At 41.4% G+C, this 19,513-nt stretch overlaps 1 protein-coding gene across 1 annotated transcript; it reads left to right on the top strand.

Moving 5' to 3' along the window:
* The first annotated feature begins 6,858 nt into the window (after window positions 1-6,858).
* Window positions 6,859-19,145, top strand: chuk (component of inhibitor of nuclear factor kappa B kinase complex). Its single transcript, XM_030770885.1, has 22 exons — window positions 6,859-7,206; window positions 7,596-7,700; window positions 7,825-7,919; window positions 8,001-8,118; window positions 8,277-8,346; window positions 9,291-9,379; window positions 9,467-9,556; window positions 9,847-9,971; window positions 10,254-10,361; window positions 10,528-10,663; window positions 10,792-10,986; window positions 11,098-11,200; window positions 11,688-11,811; window positions 11,937-12,088; window positions 12,179-12,240; window positions 13,181-13,290; window positions 13,382-13,431; window positions 13,633-13,741; window positions 14,353-14,500; window positions 14,855-14,985; window positions 17,209-17,308; window positions 17,590-19,145. The coding sequence occupies exons 2-22, from the start codon at window positions 7,596-7,598 to the stop codon at window positions 17,647-17,649; spliced, it is 2,280 nt and encodes a 759-aa protein (XP_030626745.1). The 5' UTR covers window positions 6,859-7,206; the 3' UTR covers window positions 17,650-19,145.
* Window positions 19,146-19,513: the final 368 nt, after the last annotated feature.

Raw genomic sequence — 19,513 nt, forward strand, 5'->3', positions numbered from 1 at the left:
TATAAACACTCATATTCTATAGACTGGTACAGAGTATAAACACTCATGTTCTATAAACCAGTACAGAGTATAAACACTCATATTCTATAGACCAGTACAGAGTATAAACACTCACATTCTATAGACCAGTACAGAGTATAAACACTCATATTCTATCGACTAGTACAGAGTCTAAACACTCATATTCTATAGACCAGTACAGACTACAAGCACTCATATTCTATAGACCAGTACAGAGCATAAACACTCATATTCTATAGACCAGTACAGAGTATAAACACTCACATTCTATAGACCAGTACAGAGTGTAAACACTCACATTCTATAGACCAGTACAGAGTATAAACACTCACATTCTATAGACCAGTACAGAGTCTAAACACTCATATTCTATAGGCCAGTACAGAGTATAAACACTCATATTCTATAGACCAGTACAGAGTATAAACACTCATATTCTATAGACCAGTACAGAGTATAAACACTCACATTCTATAGACCAGTACAGAGTGTAAACACTCACATTCTATAGACCAGTACAGAGTGTAAACACTCACATTCTATAGACCAGTACAGAGTATAAACACTCATATTCTATAGACCAGTACAGAGTATAAACACTCACATTCTATAGACCAGTACAGAGTGTAAACACTCACATTCTATAGACCAGTACAGAGTGTAAACACTCACATTCTATAGACCAGTACAGAGTGTAAACACTCACATTCTATAGACCAGTACAGAGTATAAACACTCACATTCTATAGACCAGTACAGAGTATAAACACTCATATTCTATAGACCAGTACAGAGTGTAAACACTAAACACTTTATTGGCAGGAGAGATTGTGGACATGACATCTCACAAGGGTAGAGGAGGACTTTTTATTTTATTGGACTTATAATTAGCCATGAACTGAAATAGTGGAAAACTGTCGTCTTTAGGACTGCAAGTCTCAATCAGGGACCTTCCTAATGAATCAGAGAACCAGCACATCATGCAATCTGTCTCTCACACACACACACACACACACACACACACACGCAGGCAGAGGTGTGTCATACAGGATTAATCTGACAGATTAAAACTGGTGAAAGTCTGTGGTTTATAGCTGTAAGATACAAAAGTTATGCTGACCAAAATTTCTTTTATCATTTGACCAATATGCTCTACTGAAATAAACTCTTACAACAGGTGTTGAGATAAACAAAACTGTGTGTGTGTTTGATTTGAAAACAAAACTCTGTGTATGTTTACATGAGCATTTAGTGTTTGCTATGCTATGAACCCATGTCTATTAGTAAATTGAAAATTAAATGAACTTTTCATCCATGTTTGATTTGTAGTGATCTCATCCCTGAGATCTCTGAGCCTAACTCTGTGTGGACAGCTAAGGGTGTTTACTTACAACGCATTTCCACAAATACAAACCATTATGTTATGTCATTAAACTGTGCTCCTCTCCGCAATGGAATCGAGAGATTCTTGGATGACAACAAAATGAGATCAGACATGGCTGGAAGTGAGCGTTATCAGTCAAAGACGAAATCTCTCCTCAGTTACTGTGAGCCAAACACAGACGACATGTTGAAAAGGGAGGACATGGTGAGATACTCAGAGAAAAGGGAAGGTGTGAGGAGACGCAGCTGGGAGCAGATTGCAGAAGAGGTGAGAATGACTCATTTCCCTCAGACCCAAATACAGCATGTATAAGAAACTGTGGTTGATGATAAGGACATTTTGACGATGAATATGATGGAAGTTAAAAAAAAAAAAAAAAACCTTGAAAACATGTACAAATATAGTCTACAATGGTCAACATCACGTACAAGGAAACTGTCAGACATTTCTTGAGGCCTGTGTAATAAAAGCACCTCCAGCTCAAGCTGGCAACAGTGGAACTCCCTGTCATCCCAGTCAGTCATCTCCATTCATCACGACATCTCTGTCCAGCGCGACTCCTTCTCACACTTGCCGTCCAAGTGATGATAGTTGACTAGCTGATCCTAACTGACCACATTATAGTAGTTTCCTGATCCTGTGGATTCACCCCATACAGCATAAAGAAAATGTGACCCTATCTCTCAGAGCATGCAGCCCAACTCCTGGTTCAGGCTCCAAACTCCACTACTACAACTCTCCCCTGGCCGGTCTGCTGGCATGTGCTACCAGACCCCTCCAGATGATTCAAAATGCCACTGCACATCTGGTCTTCCATCAGTCAAAGCAGTCACATGTCACACAACTCTGCATCTCCCTCCACTGGCTCCCTGTACCTGCCTGAATCAAATTTAAGTCCCCGATGTTGGCTCTCAGATCAACCCATGGAAACACTCCTCCATGCACTGAGTAAACTATTAGGACTTATGTTCTGTTGACTCTTTCTGTGATGCAGAATTCCTTCTCTATGACTGGTACTATCTTGCACTTAATTTTGATGCTTGGAATTCAATAGTTTATATCAATAGTTTATATCAACAGTTTATGTCATGGGGGCTTTTTGAACCCCATGTAGTTCACTCCCTTGTTCTCCTTGAACTCAGTTTCATGTGTATCTGGCCCGAGACTGAACTCAGTAGTGACACTTATGCAGCAGACAGCTCCTTAATGGCTGTATGCTTGGTTTGTTTTCTGCCTGTCTTGGAAGCTGCCCTGGATAATTGTCTGCTAAATGACTAATGTAAAATAATGCAGTGATAATGGGACCAAGTGATGTTCTGTTCTGTGTGAACCAGCTCTCTGTAACAATGCTTAAAACCCTGTGTCAGAATGGTGGAAGGGGAGAACAGGGTAAGTTGAGTGAGTGGGTAAAATGAGCCACCCCTTGTATCTAGGCAACCATAAACAAAAGTACTAATGTGACCACAAATTAAGGAAGTATAGTTCACATTACTCAATCCATCTTGGACTCAAGCACATGGAGAGAGTGGTAAGCAAACCAGAGCAAAAAAAAAAAAAAAAGATTTTTTGTCATGCCAAGTGAATTCATCGTGTTACTAAAGATATAAGTCTTGTATCTTAATTAAAATAAATAAGTTTTGGACATTATTTCATGTTGAGGTAAGTCAGGGGCGGCATGGTGCCGCAGTGGGTAGCGCTGTCACCTCACAACATGAAGGTCTCGGGTCCCCGGCAGGGCGGCCAGGGTCCCTTCTGTGTGGAGTTTGCATGTTCTCCCCGTGTCTGCGTGGGTTTCCTCCGAGAGCTCCGGTTTCCTTCCACAGTCCAAAGACATGCAGGTCAGGTGAATTGGAGACACTAAATTGCCCCTAGGTATGAATGTGTGTGTTTGTCTGTGTGTCTGCCCTGCGATGGACTGGCGACCTGTCCAGGGTGTTTCTCCGCCTTTCGCCCTATGAGTGCTGTGATAGGCTCCAGCACCCCCCGCGACCCTAATTAGGATAAGCGGCTTAGATAATGAGTGAGTGAGCGAGAGTTAAGTCAGTGTAAGCTACAAAACAAGGTCATAAACTTAGCGTAATTGTGGATCTGAGCCACTGTGTGAAAGAGTTTTGTCAAAATGGAGGTTGTGGGGTAAAATGTGCCAGTGATGCTGGGGCAAAGTTGAGTCAAATGGCTCAGTTTACCCCCAAAAGTTTTGATAGGCTACATATGTACAGAGTAACAGATGGAAAGGCAGTCCAAAAGAAAGGCAAATAGAGGCTCAGCTTCCTTGGATGATCTAAAGAGAGCAGCAAGGCAAGCGTCAGAGGTAGGGTTACCACCCGTCCCTTATCATATAATAATATCTGTATTGGAAAATAAAATAGTGCATGGAGGGATGTCTGACCTTAAACAGCACACTGCAGGTGTCCGAGCGGAGCGGACTACACAGGGTCGCTCGACTCCTTATATCCCAGCCTTTCCCTGAGCCAGTCCCTTATTTCTCCATGTAAAATTTGGCAACCTTAGAGGGGCGGTCCATTTGGTCTGTGGCAAAGAACCACAAGACAGACAGGATGACACTGAAGAGGTTTATCAACAAAACAAGTAAAGGAGAAGTTCCCAGAACAGGTTATGCCAGATTAGCAAACGCTCATCAGATTTTGATGATAACAGAGAGTTTTAACTTGCCAGCCACATCAAGAAACTTGCAGTACAGTTTCATGGATTAAATCCCATAAATGCACAGAACTGGCATTTGAATTAGCAGGCAAGAAAGGCATTTCTATTGCTGAAAACTGGACCAAGCAAAAGAGAGCAGGTTAGCTCTTTTTAAATAACTTATTTTTGTATTACACAGTTACAACCCTAGGTTATTTTTCATGCAAATTTATTACTTTAATGAGTTTTCACTCACAATTGGTCACAACTGGTTTGAGCTCTTCAGAAAGTGTCACCATCTATCATGAGTTGAGAGGTGATACCCCTACAGGGCTCAATTTACCCAACCCCATGCTCATTTTACCCCTACCATGGGGCAAGTTGTGCCATAGGACTTTTTTTGATGGGTCATTGTTCTTAAACCATAATAATGAGATAACTTGTTTTAATTTCCATGCGTACACAACAACTTGAGGTATATATAGTAACTTTTATTTGAAAAAAATACACTTTTATTTTGCAGTAAAACAATCAAATGTAAAAAGCGGCCCATGTTAACCTGGTTCACTGAATGTAAGATGGGTAATAGTCATTCAGATGGGTGTTATAGTAGGACCACCACAGCTGCATATGATCACATTGTCTGTCATGTATGAAGGTCTGTGCTCTGTGTGTTTTCCCAGTTTTCTGCTAATTCATGCTGATGTCAAGTAAAAGTAAAACATGATTCAATGGAAAACAAAAAGAAGACCAAAATGTTCAAGTACGCCTCTCTGGTAAAAATAATGTCTTTGAAATAACAGACATTTTTCACCGGTCATGTCTTGTCTCCAGTGAGTATTAGTCTTTTAGTTCTTAGTGTTATTTTGGGGATGTTAGTTCTGTAGTTCTTTGTGTTTGGAGGATGTTAGTTCTGTAGTTCTTAGTGTTATTTTGGGGATGTTAGTTCTGTAGTTCTTAGTGTTATTTTATGGATGTTCTGTAGTTCTTAGTGTTATTTTATGGATGTTCTGTAGTTCTTTGTGTTATTTTGGGGATGTTAGCTCTGTAGTTCTTAGTGTTATTTTGGGGATGTTAGTTCTGTAGTTCTCCTCACTCCTTCCCACAGCCTCTGTTCCTCCGATGACAATCTCCTGTCTGTACCATGCAGGACCAAGCACTGGACCTGGGGCGTCAGAGCTTTCTCCATAGCTGCCCCCTCCCTCTGGAACTCCCTCCCCAGACACATCCGAGACTGCACCCGACTGTCCGTGTTCAAATCATCTCTCAAAACTCACCTCTTCAAAATTGCTTTTAATGTGTGATTAATGCTGTGTTATATGCTTTTTACAGTACTGATTCTTATGATTATTTTATGCATGTTAAGCATCTTTGAATACCCTGAGAAGCACTCTCTATATAAAATGCATTATTATTAAGTGTTTTGTCTTGTTTAGTGTTTATTGGTTGTTTAGCATCTTAATGTTGTGTGGTACTGTAGTGTTTATTAGTTTTTAGTGTTTAGTGTGGTTTAGTCTCTATTAGGTTTTCAGTGTTATTTGAGTGTCAATGTTACTTAGCCGATTAGTATTTATTACTTGTCAGAGTAAGATATATAATGGTATCACATGGAGAACTTTTCACTGAAACGGAGGCAACATGAATTATTAGATTTTCAAATGTAGGAGTGAAACAGAACAAAGTACACACCATACAAACACACACTGACAGACAGCGAAAAAAGATGTCATAATCAAAAGTTTCAGTTTATTAATCTGATAACACACCAACAACAATTTATTCTCTTAGCAGCCTTAGCCCACGCTGTTATTATTATTATTGTTGTTGTTGTTGTTATTGTTGTTGTTAAAGCGGCTCTCCCCGGCACATCAAGTGTTTGTAGTTTGATTTCTGGTAAACAGAGCAAATTCGTTGACTGACTAGTTACTGCAAAGATGCCTTGTGATTTGATATCTTAACGATCACATTATTTTGCTGTAATTGGTTGTTCTTTTTGTTTATTTTTAATAATACACACACACACACACACACACACACACACACACACACACACACACACATATATATATATATATATATATACAATTATCAGGTACGAAAACAACAGAGGGCGCGAAGCAAATTAAAAGAGAGATCAATGTTCTTGTCCATTCTTTCCACCCTCCGATAATAACTGAAAACAAAATGTATTTTTAAATGTTGTATTTTTAAAATGTATGAACATTGGTTATGAAAACCGTGACATGCTGCTGTGTATCCTCCACGCACGTCTCCGTGTTATAAATCGGCGTTAAATGAGTAATAAATAACTGCAGCGCGCATGTGAAGTATTGTGTTCTACGATGATAATAAACACCGACTGATCACGCCATTCACAACACAGACAAAAAGCAGAACTTGTTACGAACGGATATGAAATGAATGTATGAAATGAATATGAATATCTGCGATTGCGGTCATATCTTTAATAAAATCTCAAGTACAGAAGAGTTTACAATCAAGTTAATAACGAGGATCAAGTTCGTCTCCATATACTAGCTATACCCATATGACAAGTTAGCCTTTTCATGCCCGTGTGATTTTATTGCTAATTAATCACATGAATGATTGGGGATTTTTGATCTGATACAATGTTATCCCTGTTTGTGTGTACGTCAGCAGATCACATGTATTGCGCAGGCGCAGCATAGTTGTTTCGATTTTACCTCAATTTATGCTTGGTTGTTGGCCTAACTGTTTCGGTGGATACATTTAAATTTAAGCAATTAAATTAGAAGCATCTGACCGTATTCTTAACACCTACCGAACAAGCATAGTGGCCTTTAAAGCCATTGGCCACAATTAGTGGCTTTTGGTTGTCGTAATAGGTGACATAGTTCGTTAGCTAATGTTAGCTATCCCGGTTACCCAGCTAGCTTAATCGAAACACTCCCTCCGGCTCCAAATCAAGTTGTTTACGTTTAGCCACTCAACTATCAGGACAACTCTCGCAACAGTTTGGAAGTTCTTGCTCGTCCTGAATACATATTGTATCAAAATGAAATGGATATTGCTGCTGTTTTACATGGAGTAGTATATTATACTATCACGACATTCTGTTTTCGAAATCAAATGTGGTCGGTTAGAGCAAGCTAGCTAATACAGATTGAATACCCAAGGTAAGTCAACATGGCTAACCTAGCTCATTTTAATGTTAGCTAACCTAGCCATTCGCAAAGGGCTTGCTTAAGCGTCTCTCTTGGGCAGTTAACAAGTTGAACTCATATCGTTGCTAGTTTGTAAAGCTGAATTTACATTACAAGCAAGGGAGCAAGGTTAGCTAATTATAAAAGATAATGTCATGAGGGCGAATCTATTTCACGGGTGGTATATGTTGGAAAGTGACTTAACGTTCACTGATGCTACTACATGGCGTCGTGTTCCAAGAATGTCATATATGGGAACGATTTTATATGCAGTACATGCTATACAATAGTTCTAGACATGTTTCCTCTTCAGTGATCGCTTTAGTGTAACGGCGCAGCAATTCAACTTTTGCTTCACGCAGATGGATAAACCACCTTTCAGACAGAACCAGGTGTGCGGGGCTTGGGTTATGAAGGAGAGACTTGGAACAGGAGGGTTTGGTCATGTCTACTTGTATCAACACCTGGTGAGCTGTGTTATTTCTCTAACCAAGCTGCTGGTGTCAGTCAAGCAGTCAGGCATTTTAATAATGCTTAAGTCCCTGTGACGTAAAGAATAAGAGTTAACCCAAACTGGATCTGACTATACAGGAAACCTCTGAGAAAATTGCCGTGAAGCTCTGTCGTCTGGAGCTGAATGCAAAGAACAAAGACAGATGGAGTCGAGAGATCCAGATCATGAAGAAGTATGTTGGTATCATGTGACACAAGTGCTAGCGTAGATTTACTGAGATATAAGGCTCCTTAAAGCCCATTCTCCTCTGTAGGTTGAACCACCTGAATGTAGTGACCGCGAGGGATGTGCCAGATGAACTGAATCACATTGCTCTGAATGACCTTCCACTCTTAGCCATGGAGTACTGCTCCAAAGGAGACCTTCGAAAGGTACTTCTAGCCAGCGCTGTGTTCTCACTGAAATAGCTATGTTATAACAATAATAGTTATATGTTGTTGTCGTTTTTGTGAGAATGTGATGCTGATAGACTGCACTTTGTCAGAGTTTGAAGTTCTGCTGCTTTCATCAACTCTCCCCGTTTGTACAGGTGTTAAGTAAACCAGAGAACTGCTGTGGACTGAAGGAGAGTGAAGTTCTGTCCTTACTCAGCGATGTCGGTACTGTGTCATATGGGTCACTGTTTAAACATTGGTACTGTGTCATATAGGTCACTGTTTAAACATTGGTACTGTGTCCTATAGGTCACTGTTTAAACACTGGTACTGTGTCCTATAGGTCACTGTTTAAACACTGGTACTGTGTCATATGGGTCACTGTTTAAACATTGGTACTGTGTCCTATAGGTCACTGTTTAAACATTGGTACTGTGTCATATGGGTCACTGTTTAAACACTGGTACTGTGTCATATGGGTCACTGTTTAAACACTGGTACTGTGTCATATGGGTCACTGTTTAAACATTGGTACTGTGTCATATGGGTCACTGTTTAAACATTGGTACTGTGTCATATAGGTCACTGTTTAAACATTGGTACTGTGTCCTATAGGTCACTGTTTAAACATTGGTACTGTGTCATATAGGTCACTGTTTAAACACTGGTACTGTGTCATATAGGTCACTGTTTAAACATTGGTACTGTGTCCTATAGGTCACTGTTTAAACATTGGTACTGTGTCCTATAGGTCACTGTTTAAACACTGGTACTGTGTCCTATAGGTCACTGTTTAAACACTGGTACTGTGTCATATAGGTCACTGTTTAAACACTGGTACTGTGTCATATAGGTCACTGTTTAAACATTGATACTGTGTCCTGTAGGTCACTGTTTAAACACTGGTACTGTGTCATATAGGTCACTGTTTAAACATTGGTACTGTGTCCTATAGGTCACTGTTTAAACACTGGTACTGTGTCCTATAGGTCACTGTTTAAACACTGGTACTGTGTCCTATAGGTCACTGTTTAAACACTGGTACTGTGTCATATGGGTCACTGTTTAAACATTGGTACTGTGTCATATGGGTCACGGACGTGTCTGAAGTGGTCTTTTATGAGGCTGAACTGAGCAGAGACATTGACAATGTTTTCTGTTACACACAGGGTCAGGCATTCAGTACCTTCATGAGAACAAGATCATTCACAGAGATCTGAAGCCAGAGAACATCGTGCTTCAGGACATTAATGGAAAGGTACTGGCCATTCACTGCATGCAGCTCTGTGAGTGCAGTATCCCTACACCACTGCATATCTGAATTCTCATCTCTGTGTCTGTACAGCTGGTCCATAAGATCATAGACCTGGGATATGCCAAAGACCTGGACCAGGGCAGCCTTTGCACTTCATTTGTTGGGACTTTGCAGTATCTGGTGAGACTATTATAAGGCCTGTTCCATGCAAATGACTTTTTTCAGTGTTTTTAATTGATGTTTTATGTAGAAGGACACAAGCTCTGATATCAGAAAGACCTTTGTCTGTGCGTCTGTCTGTCTGATTCTGTCTGTCTGTCTGAATCTGTCTGTCTGCGGGTGTGTTTGTGTTGTAGTTACATAATGCAGAAGCTGTGTTTAATTCTGTGGTACTTTCTAAAAGTGTCTATACTATATATACCAAAGCTGAGATTTCTGAGATGCTCATAAGTGTCATTGGTCTGTACCAGGCTCCAGAGCTGTTTGAGAACAAACCGTACACCGTCACTGTGGATTACTGGAGCTTTGGCACCATGATTTTTGAGTGCACCTGTGGGTTTCGGCCATTTCTACATCATCTGCAGCCCGTGCAGTGGTACGTGTCAGCAGTTTTCTGAACTTAGTGTGTACTTGTCTGTAGTTTTCTTAACTCAGTGTGTACTTGTCTGTAGTTTTCTTAACTCAGTGTGTACTTGTCTGTAGTTTTCTGAGCTCAGTGTGTACATGATGTTAAAAATGGGGTTTATACTGACACAGAGGTCCAGCGTACTTCAGTGGTGCTCTGGGTATTGGTGTTTTGTTTGGTTAACCTGTATGTGTAACCTCTGGGCTTTTTACACAGTAATCATCTTCCTATGACTTGTCTTCCTCCTTCCAGGACCGGCAAAGTCCGAAACAAAGGACCAAAGGACATCATGGCCGTGGAGGATATGAACGGTGAAGTGCGGTTTTCGGCACACCTGCCCTATCCAAATAACCTCAGCAGGTCAGAGTCGACTCAGACACACACCAGCTCTCTTCCCCTCAGACACTGGCCCAGTGGAGTCTTTTATCGTTAGACACATGATGCTGTTAGCTCAGTGGTTACCTTCTCTGGGTACGGTCAGACAGGCTCTGTGATGACTGGGGTGATGCTGTGTGTGTGTGGGCAGGACGCTACTGGAACCTCTGGAAAACCTGCTGCAGATGATGTTGAAATGGGACCCAGTTCAGAGAGGAGGGGGGAGTAACCTGGACACAAAACAACCCCATTGCTTTGTAGCTCTTGAGCAGATCCTCAGTATGAAGGTTTGATATTTTCTCTTGTCTGCGATTCACAAAGTGAAAATGAATCCTGTAGAGTAGAGTCTTGTCCTGTCAGTCAGGTTTGCCCAGTGCTGTGAGTGTGTGTCAGACAGATGTCCCGCCGCCCGTAGGTCGTCCACATCCTGAACATGACCACCACCCAGGTCCACTCTTTCCTGCTCGCTCCTGACGAGAGCCTCCACTCGCTGCAGCAGAGGGTCGAGGCGGAGACCAAAATCGAACACCTGAATCAGGAGTTACTGCAGGAAACCGGGGTGTCCCTGGACCCCCGCAAGCCTGCCGCGCAGTGCGTCCTCGACGGAGTGGTACGTCAAAAAATACCCAGCGCTTTTCTCAAACATGTCTCTGTGAATGACTCCAAGTAAACCATCCTTCTGTTCCCTGTGCGTTTTCCTTTTGTGTCTTTTGTGTCTCAGAGAGGATGGGACAGTTATATTGTCTATCTGTTTGACAAGAGCATGACCAAGTACGCCGGACCGTTCACCGCACGCCCACTGCCCGAGAGCGTCAACTTCATCGGTAGGTAAACTGTATCTTTATCTCTGAGTTACCACTCCAACCTTCACTGGAGGAAGAGTTTAAGTCCCACCGTAAAGCATTCTGCCTTCCACACCGTCTGTAGACCTGGTCAAATAAAAGCCTTACAAAGTAAACCATCCAATGTCTTCTCCGTTGTCTCGTGTAGACAGAGCCAGTCTTCCACAGAAATGTCCTCTTTACACTGGTCCCAGTGTGTGTAGTTTGAGTGGGAGTGGGCTGGTCCCGGTGTGTGTGGTTTGAGTGGGAGTGGTTTAAGCTGGTCCCGGTGTGTGTGGTTTGAGTGGTAGTGGTTTAAACTGGTCCCGGTGTGTGTGGTTTGAGTGGTAGTGGTTTAAGCTGGTCCCGGTGTGTGTGGTTTGAGTGGGAGTGGTTTAAACTGGTCCCGGTGTGTGTGGTTTGAATGGGAGTGGTTTAAACTGGTCTGCTGCCTGATACAGATAACCCATTTGTCTCTTTACGGATGCAGTTCGCGAAACGAAGACCCAGCTGCCCCTGAGTGCCCTGAAGAAGGTTTGGGGTGAGGCCGTGAGCTACATCTGTGGCCTGAGAGAGGACTACAGCCGCCTCTTCCAGGGACAGAGAGCTGCAATGTAAGAGTGCTGGTCTGGACGCCCAGAAATCTGTGGAGAGGACAGAAAACCTAAATATGCATTCTGCACTGTGACCGGTTCCTGCTTTTATTTTGGGCTGTGTTTCTGTCCTTTCTCTGTTCTAGGCTGAGCCTCTTACGCTATAACACCAACCTGACCAGATATAAGAACCTGATGTTCTCCCTGTCCCAGCAGCTCAAAGCCAAACTGGATTTCTTCAGGAGCAGCATTCAGTACGACCTGGAGAAATACAGTGACCAGATGCAGTATGGCATATGTATGTTACACACATATATATGATCAGCTTTATTAAACCACAAATATTTATGTTATTTATGGAAAACCATAATTTCTTCCCTAATTCTAGCTTCTGAAAAGATGTTGAAAGCTTGGCAAGATAATGAAGAGAAAGCTGCTGCCTTTGGACAGGTACCTGATACAAGACTGTTTTTCATTTAATACCTGATACAAGACTGTTTTTCATTCAATACCTGATACAAGACTGTTTTTCATTTAATACCTGATACAAGACTGTTTTTCATTCAATACCTGATACAAGACTGTTTTTCATTTAATACCTGATACAAGACTGTTTTTCATTCAATACCTGATACAAGACTGTTTTTCATTCAATACCTGATACAAGACTGTTTTTCATTTAGTACCTGATACAAGACTGTTTTTCATTTAGTACCTGATACTAGACTGTTTTTCATTTAATACCTGATACAAGACTGTTTTTCATTTAGTACCTGATACTAGACTGTTTTTCATTTAGTACCTGATACTAGACTGTTTTTCATTTAATACCTGATACAAGACTGTTTTTCATTTAATACCTGATACAAGACTGTTTTTCATTTAATACCTGATACAAGACTGTTTTTCATTTAGTACCTGATACTAGACTGTTTTTCATTTAATACCTGATACAAGACTGTTTTTCATTTAATACCTGATACAAGACTGTTTTTCATTTAATACCTGATACAAGACTGTTTTTCATTTAATACCTGATACAAGACTGTTTTTCATTTAGTACCTGATACAAGACTGTTTTTCATTCAATACCTGATACAAGACTGTTTTTCATTTAATACCTGATACAAGACTGTTTTTCATTTAATACCTGATACAAGACTGTTTTCCATTTGGTACCTGATACAAGACTGTTTTTCATTTAGTACCTGATACAAGACTGTTTTTCATTTAATACCTGTTTTTCTTTTGGATAGTTTCCTTTTGCCTTGTGTTCTCTGCACGTGTTGGGTTAGGGTTAGGGTTAGGGTTGAATGTTTATGCTCTGTGTGTATGGGTTGAATGTTTATGCTCTATGTGTATGGGTTGAATGTTTATGCTCTGTGTGCAGGTTGCAGAGATCAGTCATTTGGACGAAGAGATCATGGCTTTACACTCAGAAATCGTTGAGCTGCAGAGAAGTCCATATGCCCGTCGCCAAGGAGACGTCATGGAGCAGCTGTAAGTATTGTCAGGGAGTTACCTGCTGTTTTCTGAGCTATAAAAGATACCAAGTGAGTCTAAGCATTGATCTGATGTCTCTTCATTGCAGTGAAGAGAAGGCTATTGAACTCTACAAACAACTAAAGGCAAAGTGCAAAAGTAAGCAGTGCCATTAGCTTCATCATTTTTCTCCTAAAGTAACTGACGCTGCATTACAGTGTGGAGAAATGGAGTGTGTGTGTGTGTGTGTGTGTGAGAACAGGGTGCGTGTGAGAGGCACACTTTAGGGCGGGGCTTGTAGGGACCTTTCTGTAAGCAGTGATATTCACATGGTCATTTTTCCATATTTGCCCATGGCAGTGCCGGATCCCCAGCACGGCTACAGTGACAGTGCTGAGATGGTGAAGATTATTGTCCAGACAGTCCAAAATCAGGACCGGGTGTTGAAGGATCTCTATGCCCACCTCAGGTAAAGTCTCTGTCCCGAATCTTCCTGTCAGTCAGACTTAACACAGGCTACACTCAACTCCCCCGTCAGTCAGACTTAACACAGGCTACACTCAACTCTCCCGTCAGTCAGACTTAACACAGGCTACACTCAACTCTCCCGTCAGTCAGACTTAACACAGGCTACACTCAACTCCCCCATCAGTCAGACTTAACACAGGCTACACTCAACTCTCCCGTCAGTCAGACTTAACACAGGCTACACTCAACTCTCCCGTCAGACTTAACACAGGCTACACTCAACTCCCCTGTCAGTCAGACTTAACACAGGCTACACTCATCTCTCCTGTCAGTCAGACTTAACACAGGCTACACTCGACTCCCCCGTCAGTCAGACTTAACACAGGCTACACTCAACTCCCCCATCAGTCAGACTTAACACAGGCTACACTCAACTCTCCTGTCAGTCAGACTTTAAGCCAAGACATCCTTCATGCAGCTCAGTGCCACTGTTCTTCCTCTGTTCAGAGTGTATCTCCAGACAGGCCCTGAGGTGTCTGTTGAAGGTTGAATCGTTCTGTGTGCTTCACGTTCACATGTTCCCTTCCGTTTCCCCCATGTTTCATTTCACAGCAAAATCCTCCTGAGCAAGCAGAAGATCATTGACCTGTTCCCAAAGATTGAGAAGACCCTGGAGAACATTAAGGATGCAGACAGCACCGTTATGCAGATGCAGATGAAAAGACAGAGAGAATTTTGGCACCTGCTGAAGATTGCTTGTGTGAGACGTCATTCAGTCTCTGCACTGAGCGCGGAACAGAGAAATCTAATGATTATCATAATGACCTCAACCCCATCTTTCTCCATAAACACACATTTCTGACCAGTACATTTAACCTTCACCATACTTACCAGTCTGCCATTGGCTGAGCTCTCTCCACCCTGTCCAAACCGTCACCAGGTCTCACTGTGAGATGCTTGATTGTACTAGAATATTCTAGTGCTTATTAGAGGTTGAGCGGATTAGGATGTTTGCCTGGCCTTTGATGCTGGGATTAATAATGATTGTTTGTTTTGTTTTGTTTGATCGTTTGTTTGTTTTTTTTTATTATGTATTTGTTTCTATTTGTTCCAGGCCCAGAACACTTCACGTGGCTCCGCAGCGCAGGCCACAGACATGTCCAGCCCATTCTCCACCCTGTCGCCCCACCCTCAGCCCTCCTGCTCCTCGCACGGCCTCCGCTCTCTGCCCGGACCTCACGACGAGTGAGTCTCTTACTTCCCCAACACGACACCTCACACCTCTACACCTCTACACCTCACACCTCACACCTCTACACCTCTACACCTCACACCTCTACACCTCACACCTCTACATGTCACACCTCTACACCTCACACCTCTACATCTCTACACCTGTACACCTGTACACCTCACATCTCTACATCTCTACACCTGCACATCTCACACCTCTACATCTCTACACCTGTACACCTCACATCTCTACATCTCTACACCTGCACATCTCACACCTCTACATCTCTACACCTGTACACCTCACATCTCTACACCTCTACATCTCTACACCTCACACCTCTACATCTCTACACCTCTACATCTCTACATCTCTACACCTGTACACCTGTACACCTCACATCTCTACATCTCTACACCTGTACACCTGCACATCTCACACCTCTACATCTCTACACCTGTACATCTCTACACCTCACACCTCTACATCTCTACACCTCACACCTCTACATCTCTACATCTCTACACCTGTACACCTGCACATCTCACACCTCTACATCTCTACACCTGTACACCTGTACACCTCACATCTCTACACCTGCACATCTCACACCTCTACATCTCTACACCTGTACACCTGTACACCTCACATCTCTACACCTCTACATCTCTACACCTCACACCTCTACACCTCTACACCTCACACCTCACACCTCTACATCTCTACACCTCACACCTCACACCTCTACATCTCTACACCTCACACGTCTACATCTCTACATCTCTACACCTGTACATCTGTACACCTCACATCTCTACATCTCTACACCTGCACATCTCACACCTCTACATCTCTACACCTGTACACCTGTACACCTCACATCTCTACATCTCTACACCTGCACATCTCACACCTCTACATCTCTACACCTGTACACCTGTACACCTCACATCTCTACACCTCACACCTCTACTGTCAACACTACGCATTTCATCACTTTACAGCCCGCTGATCAGTGTACACAAGGGGTGGGACAATGAATTGAAATTCGGTATATCGCGATCCAAAAATATCACAATCCGTTTTGTAAGTAAGAAAATTATATCGCGATACATGCTACTTTGTATTGTACCCTACCCCCTAGAAATGAAAGATTCTTTGGCTATGATTCTCAACTTCTACAATTAATTAATGTGCATTGACTTAAGAAACGAGAACATTCTCCTGAATATATGTCGCGTGGCAAGTTGTGTAGTAGGCTATCGCGTCACGACTGTATTACATAGGAACACGACTGTATTACCTAGGAACACGACTGTATTACTTAGGAACACGACTGTATTACATAGGAACATGTGTCATTGATCTACGATGGCCGATTAAGATGCCTTAACAATGAAAGCCGTAATGGAATTGTGGTGTCTTGTTATCTTATGCGCCATTTAAAACTTAAGCTTTATTTCAGCTAATCATGATGTGACTATCAATGTCAAAATAACACATTACGAACGTGTGTCATTGAAAACTGCTGTTTAAAATGACTGAACAATGAAAACGTGAAGGGATTTATGACATCTTGTTAGGCAAAGAAACGGTTTCGGTTCATAATGTCGAAACACATACTTAATGTATGATTCATGACGACATGTTGGTCATTTAATTTAATATGTTTAATTAACTTTGCTGCTGGGAAGCATTGAGGGAGCCTGTATTTATGACACTTTTGTTATATTTCTGATCTTTATGAGAATGTCTGTTGTTACTTTGCTCTCTTTATGTGTTGTCTAGTAGAGAACTCTATTCAAAGGAGAATTTATTTTGTATTTTGCATGGCTAAAAATTAACTACCAATTCTGAATATTCATACTTTGTCACTGAACTGTTATTAGGCTCTGTCGAATCGTGGTGATATTGAATCGTGGTGATATCGAATCATGTACCTCATGTCGCATATTGAACCGAATCGTGAGAACTGTATTGTCCCATCCCTAGTGTACACAGGTCTCAACCATGTCAGCCCACTCAGAAAATGGTTAGTAAGCACAGGACAGAAAACCGTGTGAAATCTCACTGAGCTCTGAGCTGTCTCTGAGTCTGGAGTCATCTGGAGCCACTGGTGTTACAATTCTGTGAGACTCTGTAAACACTTAAGTCATGTGACCCCTGAGCATGCTCAGATGAGTCTGTCTCCTCAGCACTGATGACCCTGTTCATTTGAATGCTTTGCTTTACAGTGAATCAGTCAACCATTTACTGGAGGAGAATCAGAGGTACCTGACCCAGCTGACCAGTTTACTGCAAGAAACCACAGAGGAGAAATCTGAGAGTGTAATGGTGAGGCGTTTAATTAATATTTAATATAACGTGTTAATATTGGGGAAACACGCTCATTTCACTGGATGTAATAAGTCTTATACTGAGCTTCTGGATGTGTGAGGCTAGTCAGAGTTGTCCATTGTCTTGCATGGTCTGGACTAGCTGGCAGACTGCTTTCAGCTCTCTGTGAACATCAGGAGAAGAATGTTGTTTTAGTGATTGGTGAGGGATTTTAAAGATGGATAACAGGAACATGTATGTTTTAAAGATGGATAACAGGAACATGTATGTTTTTTCAGGATCAAGACTGGAGCTGGACCAGATATGAGGGTCTGATTGCCAAACCTCAGCGTCTGTAGGTTCTTTCCCGAGAGAGCTTTCTCCCATAAGGATGCTCAGCTGTACTGTTCAGAAATGCCTCCGTGAGTTTTGGCTGGTTGAAGAAATGCCTCTGTGGGTTTTGGTTGGCTGGAGAAACGCATTCATGACTTTTGGTTGGTTGGAGAAAAGCCTTCATGAGTTTTGATTGGCTGGTATGATTTTTTTTTTGTGACTTGTTAATCTGTCATGGCCTTGCATTCTAGTAACTGTTCTGAAGTCCTGTATAGACATCATGTAAATTAAATCGATGTGTGCGTGTGTGTGTGTGTGTGTTTTTGGGGTTTTTTTTCGGTAAAAACATGATCCGGGAGCTAGTGAGAACTCCATTAGCGTGACCTTACTTGCTCCTGTGAGGAAAACAAGAGAATCTGTTGAGGTTTTCCTGAATTGTCAACCAAGACCTGAGCATGATAGTATTTCTGGAGTATGTTCCCAATAAAATTAACAGTGACATGCAGAAAGGTTAAAGATTAAGGTGAAATCATTTGAAAGTGTGTCTGTCTGGTGAACCACTACAGGTCACTGAATTACAGTTTGGAGCCTGACATGTAACATGGGAAACAGTCTGGACAGTAGTCCAGTGTTTCTGCTGCCTGGGGTGCCCTTTTCATTTGTGTGTTCTTTCTCTATGGGGATGTTTTATTTGAAGTTAGACACATCTTGATTTCTGAATCGTATAGATAAGCAAATGCACTTTAAAAGCTCAATGTGAATGTTTAGATATGTTAGTCACAATGATTTTGCTGTATGTATGTAAACTTAAGATGTTTCATTCTGATGTTTAATGGACAGATTCCTGGAGAATATCATGCTCATAGAGAAATGCTACAAACTTAAATGAACTTTAATCTGTCATGGTCTAATCCAGCCCATACCTGTTTGATAAAATATGGAAATATGATGTCAGGCACCAACAATGTGCTTTACATAAATGTATTCAGTGAAACAGCGATAAAAACACCTTGGTCTAACTAACAGTGGTGTCACTATAGGATTTAACTGTATTGGCAGAGTGTCATAAATAACCCATTATAATGGCAGTTCACAAGGAGGTCACAGGTGAAAATGTGCATTTATTTGAATGGAATAATTGCCCAAAAGATCAGGTGCTCAGTCTCTTTTCACAGTCAGATTACAGTCATACAGTTTTGCCACTGCAACTCAGTTCTTTAAGATGAAAACCGAAGAACTATGAATCGTTATCACAGAGCCTAATGATTCAGTTTGTTAAGAAATATTACAGACTACACAGACTAATTGAAAAAAAGCTGAATGGGTGAATATTATGTTTATTGTTATACATCAAGAGTAAATCTTTAATTATGGTGCACTACAGCTTTGGAAATCTACTTTAAGTGAGGTGAGCGTCATCTCACTTTAACAAGACATGTATGTAACGAGTGACAAGACCGTTTCATTTTCTTTTGTGTTCATGGCTGAAATGCACAATTTATTAAAACACCAGTTTTTAAATTGAATGGTTTGTTTGGTATGTTTCTTGTATTGGCTAGAGGCTTTATAGAGGGACATTTTCATGTGTCTAAGGCTGGTACAATGTGTCTTTTTTTAATATTATATGAAATAAGACCAACTATTGGACAGAATAGCAACTTTATACTGTAAAGAGCTACTTAAGAAGCCAGCTGTTTGAACGCTTCTCCTTTGGCTCTAGTATTACAGTAATATTTCACTGGCCATAAATGTAAGATTAATACAAACGGACAAATCGCAATTATAAAATAAAATCATTTCTTTTGGTCCATCGGCAGACAGCCTTATTTTGATTTAAATCTTGGCTGTGGACTTTTATTTTGACGTGTTCCATGGATTCGTGGGCAAGGA

Source organism: Chanos chanos, chromosome 4, assembly GCF_902362185.1.
Source record: "Chanos chanos chromosome 4, fChaCha1.1, whole genome shotgun sequence".
NCBI lineage: Eukaryota > Metazoa > Chordata > Actinopteri > Gonorynchiformes > Chanidae > Chanos > Chanos chanos.

Coding starts and splice junctions, on each gene's coding strand:
- chuk (XM_030770885.1), top strand. CDS start 7,596: ATGGATAAACCACCTTTCAGACAGAACCAGGTGTGCGGGGCTTGGGTT. Junction 10,987..11,097: donor AGTGCGTCCTCGACGGAGTG/GTACGTCAAAAA, acceptor TTTGTGTCTCAG/AGAGGATGGGACAGTTATAT. Junction 13,432..13,632: donor ACTAAAGGCAAAGTGCAAAA/GTAAGCAGTGCC, acceptor TGCCCATGGCAG/TGCCGGATCCCCAGCACGGC.